General features: G+C 61.9%; 1 protein-coding gene across 1 annotated transcript; it reads right to left on the reverse strand.

Annotated features, from left to right (window-relative positions):
- Positions 1 to 1,786: 1,786 nt before the first annotated feature.
- CENPM (centromere protein M) lies at positions 1,787 to 9,167 on the reverse strand. The gene is made up of 6 exons (XM_036425467.2): positions 9,020 to 9,167; positions 8,427 to 8,506; positions 6,433 to 6,525; positions 5,544 to 5,623; positions 4,262 to 4,353; positions 1,787 to 2,831 (listed from the first exon to the last, which is right to left on the reverse strand). The coding sequence occupies exons 1-6, from the start codon at positions 9,074 to 9,076 to the stop codon at positions 2,691 to 2,693; spliced, it is 543 nt and encodes a 180-aa protein (XP_036281360.1). The 5' UTR covers positions 9,077 to 9,167; the 3' UTR covers positions 1,787 to 2,690.
- Between the last annotated feature and the right edge of the window lie 506 nt (positions 9,168 to 9,673).

Consider the following 9,673-nt stretch of genomic DNA (forward strand, 5'->3'; position numbering starts at 1 on the left):
TGGTTTAGTCCCAAGGAAGGCTGCCTCCCACCCAGGTCAGGGGCACTGGGGACTGCCCCCCACTGTCCCTCCCGGAGCTGGTCCTCAGAGACCCCAGTCCATAGAGGGACTCAGATTTGGGGAGTGCAGGCCCCTCCCCTCCCACCCTGGGCCTGCCAGTGTCTGAATGAAGTCCGTTCACAATGACTCACTGCTGCCCGCAAGGCCCTGGGGAGCTGCGGGAAGGGGGTGACGCCGGCGGGACTGTGGAGAGGGGCCCTTTGTATGGGGGTCCTCCCTGCTCCCCTCGCCTACCTCAGACCCTCCAGCCACTGTCTGCGGACAGACACCGGACAGCGCCGGGGGGAAGGGCGGGTCAGCCTCACAGAGGCTCTGGGGTTCAGGGACGGGAAGTGGCTGCACCAGGTGACACTGCAGGTCGGCCAGGCCTTTCCCGCTGCATCACTTCCCCTCCCACAGCCCAGGCTGCCCTGCCTTTGCCAGGCGGGGAGACAGGCGCCATGCTGACCCCCCTCCTCACCAGGAGGCCCTGCCGTCTGAGCAGCCAGGATCCTTGGGCCTGGGCCATCCTGGCAGACCTGAGTCCTGGGGCAGGCCTGGGGGTGGGGGGGAGGGCGCGGAGAGAGCTGCCCACAGCCAGGTGGCCTGAGGGGACAACAGAACCCCCGGAGGGCCCTGGCTGCGGGAAGGGGCTCAGCTCCTTGGGGGACGAGGTGGCTGCTGGGTCCCAGCCCGCAGGCTCGCAGGTGCTGGCAGCCGGGACAGCGTCGCGTATCATCGCTCCCTTCCCACCCCCCCACCCCTGCCTGACGCTTGGCCTGACACTTGGACGGCTTCCAGGTCCTCGGCTGAGGTGCCACTTCTCTCGTTCAAGGGCACCAGGTGGCAAAGAAAACATGGCACAGGACTGGAGAGAGGTGCCTGAGCTGGCTGGGGAGGGAGGGAGGACGGACGCTCCCTTGGTCTCCTGCAAAAAGTGACGCCTGGGGCAGGCTGGGCACAGGCTGCTTCCCTGCTCACCCTCTCCTCTCGAAGGCTCCTGAGCTGGGTGCCCCCCAGTCCTGTCCTGAGGGGCAGAGCCCCGCAGGGGAGGGGAGTGACTGCAGACTGTCCCGCATCCCCCTCTCCCACCCCCCAGCGGCCACTTTCCCAGGCACAGGCCACAGGCCCACGTCTCGCTGTGTCCCAGTCCAGGGCCTGCCAAGCCTTTGCTCACCAGCTGGCCAAGTAAGAGAGCAACTAGAGCCGGCCGGTGTGGCTCAGTAGCCGGGCTTCGACCTGTGAACCAGGGGGTCACGGTTCAATCCCGGTCAGGGCACATGCGGGTTGGGGGCTCGACCCCCAGCGTGGGGTGTGCGGGAGGCACCTGATGGAGAGAGGATTCCCTCGTCATTGATGTTCCTCTCCCTCTCTCTCTGAGATCAATACAAACATTAAAAACCAACGAGAAAACCGGGGGGAAAGCCGAGGGCTGGCCAGACGTGGGCTCCGCAGCCGAGCGGCTCTGAGGCCGGGCACACCTCCGATCAGTCTCGGTTTCACTCGCTGTGAAATGGGGAAGCAGCCGGCTCGCAGGCTGCGGGGGAGACGGGTGGCTGAGAAGGCTCTGCAGAGCGTGACGTGCTCCGAGGCCGGGACATCGGGCCTCGGCGGAAACCCTGGGGCTGAGCACTCGCGGGCAGGAGGCTGCCCGAGACAGGCAGGTGTCTGCCACCTGAGCGAGGGGTGGGCGCGGGCTGGCTCTGGCTCTGGCAGAGCGCCATGGCGAGGGCCAGCGGGCCCCACCCTCAGGACGGTTTCAAGCTGGCCCCTCCAATGGGGTGATGCTGGGCCAGAGCTGACCCCCGCGGTGCTGGCACTGCCCAGGGCATCCAGCAGGATCCCTCCAGACGCCTGAGGACGGAGGGCGGGTCTGGGAGCAGGAGGTGGGGTGTGGAGGTGCTGGCCCGCCCCCGGGAGCCGTGACCGGCTCTTCCCGCAGACCTCCCACCCTCCCCAGGCCCCTGGCTCACCGGGGACCTGACTCCAGCCCTGGCACTCCCCCACGTTCTGCTCAGGCCCCAGGGAGAAGGCAGGCAGTGGTCGCGCCCAGCCCCTCGCTGCCCACCCAGAAACCAGCTCCTCTCACGCCCCTCGCACACCGGAATCCCACGAGCCATCCGGGTTTCACCAGGGTTTGGCCTTAGCTGTGTGAATCCAAATAACAGTCACCATTTGCCGGGTGCTTCCCTGGGCCCGCAAGGCGCTAACAGTTTATTATCCGCACGTGAGCAAGCGCAGGGCACACCAGCTCGGCCCTTCGCCGCTGTCATTTCATTCGGTCCCCACAGCACCACAAGGGAGAGCAAGCTCGTCTCATCCGGGGAAACTGAGGCTCCGAGGGGCAACAAGCAGGCTCTCCAAGAATGCAAGGCCCGGATGTGGAGTCAGACTGGCTCCTGGAGGCCAGGGTCCCCGCCCCCACCCTACGTGTCATTGTTCTGAGTCCGTTCATCTGCAAAGTCGAAGCGGTGGCTGAGAGCGTTTCTAACTGCTTTTGGTCACAGACTCTCTGCTCAGTGGAGTCCACAGGGGGAACGGCCGTGTCTGATGGATACAGGCTCCACTGGAGCGAGCGTGGGAGTGGGCGGCCGGCTGCTCCGCCGAGGGCTCCCAGCCCTCCTGCGGGAGCACAGAGCTCGGTCCCGCCCTCACAGGTCCTCCAGGCAGGGGCTCTCCGAGCTCCTCAGCAGGGACAGCAGGCTCAGGGCCGAGACGCCGGGCACGTGGCCCGCGCAGACCTGCAGCATGCGGACCAGGCGCTGCGCCATGGAGACCCGGAAGCCTTCCACCTGCGGGGAGAGGGGGGCAGGTCAGAGTGGCCACACAGGCCTCCCGAGGGGCTGGGCTGGAGACGTGGGGACAGCGCAGGGCACCACCGCCCAGCACGGCCATGACCCTGTCCGCGGCCAGGACCCTGTCCACCGCCATGACCCTGCCCACGGCCAGGACCCTGTCCGCCGCCATGACCCTGCCCGCCGCCATGACCCTGTCCACGGCCAGGACCCTGCCCGCCGCCAGGACCCTGTCCGCCGCCATGACCCTGCCCGCCGCCAGGACCCTGCCCGCCGCCAGGACCCTGCCCGCCGCCAGGACCCTGCCCGCCGCCAGGACCCTGCCCGCCGCCAGGACCCTGTCCGCCGCCATGACCCTGCCCGCCGCCATGACCCTGCCCGCCGCCAGGACCCTGTCCGCCGCCATGACCCTGTCCACGGCCATGACCCTGTCCACCGCCATGACCCTGCCCACGGCCAGGACCCTCCCCGCCGCCAGGACCCTGTCCGCCGCCATGACCCTGTCCGCCGCCAGGACCCTGCCCGCCGCCATGACCCTGCCCGCCGCCATGACCCTGCCCGCCGCCAGGACCCTGCCCGCCGCCAGGACCCTGCCCGCCGCCATGACCCTGCCCGCCGCCATGACCCTGCCCGCCGCCAGGACCCTGCCCGCCGCCAGGACCCTGCCCGCCGCCAGGACCCTGCCCACGGCCAGGACCCAGTCCAGGGCGCACCTCTCCACGCCGCGTCCGCCATCTCAGCTCACAAGTGCCTCCAGCACCCCCGGGGAAGCCCTTCTCTGGCGGACAGGACAGTGTGCCGTCGCTCACTGCATCTGAGAGGAGGGCGGTGCCCGACTCCCTGTGCGCTCAGGAGCAGCACGGCCTGTGGCAGGGCTAGAACATCACTTCACTGGGGCATCCCACAGCCCCGCGCGGGCTTCCTCATGTGTAAAATGGGGTGATAGTTCTTGCCACACAAAGACTCAAACGATGGCGAGGCCCAAACGTGGTCATGCAGAGGCGCGTGCCCTGAGAGACCGCACGGCAGGGGGCTCCCCGGGGAAGCCAGGTCTGTTCCCAGCGGTCTGCGCTGGAAACAGACAGCAGGCCGCAGTCCTCAGTGCTCAGGCGCAGAACGGCCCAGGGCTGGCGTGGCCTGCCACCTACTGGCCACACACAGAATGGCACCACCCGCCGTAAGATCAGCACCACGTGCACCTGCCAACAGTCACAGATTCTGTAAAACTAGTGACGGCTCTGGCCCACACCCAGGATGCTCAGTTTCACGGAGAGGTTAGTAAAGTGAAAGTTCACAGGTCCCCTGAATTCTACTCTCAGGTCAGAGGGGTCCCCAGGCTCCAGAAGAACCCCTGGTCCCCGATACTGGGGATCCCTGAAGCAGCCCCCGGAGCGCTGACTGCCCGTCCCCGCACCAGACGCCCTCACCTCCAGGTCACAGAAGAGCAGGGGGCTCCGGTAGGCGCGGGCCAGCTTCAGCACGGTGTTCCGGTGCACGCTGCAGTGGCTGTCCCGCCCGGCTGCGAAGAAGCAGAGTGCCACGCTGTGAGCGCCCCCTGCCGGCGGCCAGAGGGACCCTGGGCAAAGCAGCCCTCTTCGGGGGATACACACACACACACACACACACACACACACACAATCCTGGCACCTTCTCTTCAGGGCTCTGAGATCAGGTTAGCAGACAAGGCGAAAGGGGCTCTGAAAACATGGCTTCTCGTCTATAAAGTGAGGATGGCAGCAGCCCCACTGAGTTACTATGGAGACTCGGTGAACTGATGTATAAGTGAACTGGCACTCATTTATTCACTAATGCTTTTTATTTTCATCAAAATTAGATTGAGATTTTTAGAGAGGGGGAGAGAGAGAAACGTTGATGTGAAAGCAAAATAGCCATTGGCTGCCCCCTGCATACCCCCTACTGAGGATTGAGCCCACGTGTGCCCCCATCCGGAATGGAACCTGGTGCACGGGATGACACCCAACCCACTGAGCCACACTGGCCAGGGCTACCAATGCTTTTGAAGATAAACCGTGCCAGGTGCTCCCCAAAAGGGGCTCCCAGTTCAGCTCAGACACACCATCCGTGCGGGGTGGGTGCCCGCAGGGACCAGATTGCAGGGCTGGTCAGGGAAGCCTTCCCAGGACGCGGAAAGGAGGTGTCAGCTAGACGGACGGGAAGAGGACCTGAGAGAAGCGCATGGCTCAGGAATAGGACTCTCCAGGTATGGACCTCAGCTCTCCCACTGTCCAGCTCTGGGGCCTGGGCAGGTTCCGCATCTCCTGACCAGGCTCCTCAGCTTCAACGAGAGCGAATACCCACCTCGAGAGCTGCTTGTGAGGATGACACAGAAGCACGTGCTCAGAGCGGTGTCTGGGCAGTGAGTGCTCAGGGGAGGGTAGCAGGCACTGTCCCCACTGCTGGGAAGAGCCCGGAGTCAGCAGGACTCGCTCAGAGCCACAGGCTGAACCAGAGCGGGAGTGTCAGAGGTGAGGCGGCAGGAAGGCAGAGGCCAGGGGAGTCTGGGTTTTACTCTAAAACCACTCGGCCATCCACGCAAGGATCTCGGCAGAACCACTCCGGAATGCCCTGCCCGGCTGTGCTCTTAGGAAGAACGACGGCCGGTCAGACTCCGAGGCCCGCTCCTCCCATCGGCCCGGCCTCAGCGAGGAGGACCCCGGCACAGGGCCCTCGGCGGGCGGGGCCACTTACCGCCCGTGACCAGGAAGCCCACCTTCCCCAGGAAGAAGGTGGTGTCCACGTGGCGCAGGGACTCCTCCACGTTCTGCAGGCTGGGAGGCCAGGCCGGGGCGAGAAAACAGACCTTACCACAGAGAAGGCAGTCTCCCCCCCTCCCCCACCCAGAGGCCGGAGACCACGGAGGAGGTGACAGGACTCTGCCCAGAGCATTGGAATCCTTCGTCCTTTCATTGTGTCAAACTCTTTTAATTACACCTCCGTCTGTGCCCCCAGGAGGGAGAGGGCGGACATCCTCTGCCTCCACCGGGCTGCCAGCACCACAGGGAGGCCGGGCCGGGCCGGGCCGGCCCCTCCTGCTGCCACGGCCACGGCCCCACTAGCCTGGGCTCCTGACCTCCCACAGGCCTTACTCGTCTTTCTTCTAAACACACTGTCCTTTTTACATGAACTCCTCGCCTGGAACATGGAGCTCACTCCGTCTGTACCTGCTAAGTCCGCCTCATCTGTCAGGTGTTGCCTCCACCAGAAAGCCCACCCTGACTAAGTCCTGAGCGGCAGAGGCCTGTGTGGGCCCTCACACGTGTGCGGAAGTCCCGCCTCCTCCTGCAACGGGCTAGGAGCACACTGAGGCCAGGGGTCTGTTTCTTTCATCTCTGTGCCTGCTGTCAGGGACAGAGTGAACCTCAGGGCGCATTAGTTAAATGGCAGGGGACCCTGCCAGGATTCATCAGTATCTCCAAACATCTCGCACGGGCCACTGCTCCCCCTCCTCCCGCTCCAGGTTAACCCCAGGCAGCCTCTCCCTCCCTCCTCTCCTTCCCATCACAAGTGAGGTCATGCCCCAGCACACCCCTAAGCCAGGGCCACCTGAGCCCCCACAGCCCCACCGCCCGGCTCTCACCTGTATTTGCTGTGAAGGTTGATCACAAACACAATCAGGTCAATCCGGGGGCGATTCACATCGGAGGGCAAAGGGAGGGAATGCGCCAAGTGGCTGAAAAACAAGAAAGGTCAGGACCAAAGATACATGCACCGACATTTCACGTGCTGTCAGAGGTGCCTGACCTCTTCACCTGATGTCCTTCTGGGCAAGGCTCCTCAGGGGAGCGGAGGGGCAGGACAGGGCTGCTCCCACCCACATTACCTTCTCCTGACGCCTCTGGCAGAAGGGAGTTCTGTTTAATAGCCACCTTGGTAAGAGGGAGCTTTGGGTAGAAGATGGCAAGGGCTAGCTAGCTGCACTGCATGCTGGGCGGGAGGCCAGGCTCAGAGGCGGGTGCTGAACTGTGAAGATTAGGGGCTGAGACTGGACTCCTTTGGAGGGCGACGGAAGGGGGTTCAAATCTCAGTTCTGCAAATTACCAGCTGTGTGCCCTTGGACAAATCACCTCATCATTCTCCTGGACTTGGGCCCTGGCTGTCAGATACCTTCCTGAAGGTTTTTGGTTTTTTTTGTTTTTAATATATTTTATTGATTTTGTACAGAAAGGAAGGGAGAGAGATAGAGAGTTAGAAACATCGATGAGAGAGAGTCATCGATCAGCTGCCTCTTGCACGCCCCCTTCTGGGGATATGCCCGCAACCAAGGTACATGCCCTTGACCGGAATCAAACCCAGACCCTTCAGTCCCCAAGCCGACACTCTATCCATTGAGCCAAACCGGTTTCAGCCCTCCTGAAGGTTTTTATTGGACCTTCTATTTCTGCCCATTTCCATGTATGCCTACCACCCAGCTCCTCCCATCCTCCACCTTATAATTCAGGAAACATCAAAAAGGACAGCCCAGCCGGTCTGGCTCAGTGGTTGACCATGGTCACCTGAACCAGGAAGTCACAGTTCAATTTCTGGTAAAGGGCACACACCTGGGTTGCCGGCTTGATCCCAGTAGGGGGCATGTAGGAGGCAGCCAATTGATGGTTCTTTCTCATCGTTGATATTTCTTTCTCTCTCTCTCTCTCTCTCTCTCTCTCTCTCTCTCTCTCTCTCCCTCCCTCCCTCCCTCCCTCCCTCCCTCCCTCTCTTTTCCTCTCTGAAATCAATAAAAATATATTTAAAAAACAAACAAAAACACCACACACTCCTAAAAGTCCAGTTACCCAGAAATTACTATTAACTAACATTAGAGCATTTTTCCAAACATATCTTCATGTACACAACATACTATACACTTTCAGATACTAGAATAGATATAATCTAAAAATAGGTCCTGATCAGTTTGACTCAGTGGATAGAGCTCTCTGTCCCTCTCTTTTCCTCTCTGTAAAAAATCAAATATATATATATATATATATATATATATATATATATATATATATATATATAAAAATAAAAGACAGTGGGGCCAAAACCGGTTTGGCTCAGTGTCGGCCTGCGGACTGAAAGGTCCCGGGTTCGATTCTGGTCAAGGGCAATACCTTGGTTGCGGGCACATCCCTAGTAGGGGGTGTGCAAGAGGCAGCTGATCGATGATTCTCTCTCATCGATAATTCTAACTCTCTCTCTGCCTTCCTCTCTATAAAAAAATCAATAAAAATATATGTATTTTAAAAAGACACTGGGGAGTCACCAGTGAACAAAAGTCAAAGCCCCTGCCCTCCAGGGACTGGCCCTGGGGGCCATGCCGGGTAGACTGGAAACAAGTAAACGAACAGCGACCAGGGAAGTTTCTTACGGTGCCAAGTGTTAGAGGAAGAGAACAAGAGCGTGGGCGGGAGTGATGGAGGAGGGTACCTTAGCCAGGGCTCCACCAGGTGCTGCGGGCCAGCGAGAATGGTTGAGGGGCTGGCCTCCCCGCTCCCCCTGGGCCGCCTCTCGGGCGGCTCCTGGGCTCTCCTTCCCGCCCAGCCAGCGTTCAGACCACAGCCGAGCGATCGGACACCCGTCTCCGCTACTTACACCTTCAGCGAGGAGGCGCAGTCCTCCTTGAGCATCGAGTCGGCCAGCTGCTGCAGAAGAGCATCCTCCTTGCCCACCAGCTGCCCAGAGAGAGAAGGGGGCGATGTCCCTCTGAGGACATGGGGATCCGGGCACCGCCCCACGGCGGCCAGCACCCCCAGGATGCTGGCTCCTGCGCACAGGGCGCCATTCGCCGAAAGAAGACTCCGCCAGGCACCGGCTGAGCGCCTGAGGTCTACCCCCTCTCCCGGTCTCCCCGCGCGGCACTTGCTACATTGCGGACCCTCCGCTGACAGCCCGGCCACTCCGGGAGCCGGACTCAGACTCACCCCCGGCTTGGAACTCAGCCTCCGGACCAGAAGCCAATCAGAAGCCAGGAAAAAACCCGCCGCGCGCCTATTGGCTGGGCGTCCTTCAGCCTCAGAGAGCGGCTATTCTGATTGGGGAAGAATATGGCTATCCCGCCCACCACCTCTTCCGGAACAGCGCGCGCCGGCCCGCCGAAGAGCGCGGCAAACGGGCCGCTGAGGCACAGCCAGGGAGGGGAGGGGAGGGGAGAGGAGGCCCCGGGGAAGCGGGCGGCTGGCGCCTACCAAGATGGTGGCCGCGTTCAGGCCAGGCAGCTGGTCCTGCGGCCGCAACACCGACATCCCAGCCGCTGGCTGAGCCGCCGCTCCGCGCCTCACTTTCAACCCCCGCTGTGGGCCCGCCCTAGTGCTCCCGAGCGCACGTGACCCTCCCTAGGCGGGGTTTTCCGTCGCGACGCCCCTTAAAGGAACCGCACCCTCCTTTTGGGAGCTCCAGACTCTGAAGGTGCTGTCCATGGTGCAGGCCTTCTGTTTCTCGCCTCGGAGAAAGAAGGTGTGCAGTGATCCGGCCCGTTCATTTATGCGCAGTCACCGACCTGGCAGCTGCTCAGAACAAAACCGTGGGGTCGTTCTGGCTCCTCTTCGCCCCAACCCACAGCCAGTCCTTAATTGAGCAAGCCCCTGGAGTCTCATTTTAAAATGGATCCAGAAGTTGACCGCTTCTCATCGCCTGGCCTACTACCTCCACTACCACCAGGCAAGCCACGGCCTTTGCCTACTGGGCCTGTTATAACAGCCTTCTCACTGGCTCCCCGTTTGCAGCCGGGTCCCCAGGGCCCCAGGCTGCTCTCCACACAGCAATCAGAGTCAACTTTTACCGCAGAAATTAGAATAGGCCACATCTCTCATCAAAACCCACCAGGACTGCCCATCTCACAG

Source organism: Pipistrellus kuhlii, unplaced genomic scaffold (genome assembly GCF_014108245.1).
Source record: "Pipistrellus kuhlii isolate mPipKuh1 unplaced genomic scaffold, mPipKuh1.p scaffold_m20_p_81, whole genome shotgun sequence".
NCBI classification, from domain to species: domain Eukaryota; kingdom Metazoa; phylum Chordata; class Mammalia; order Chiroptera; family Vespertilionidae; genus Pipistrellus; species Pipistrellus kuhlii.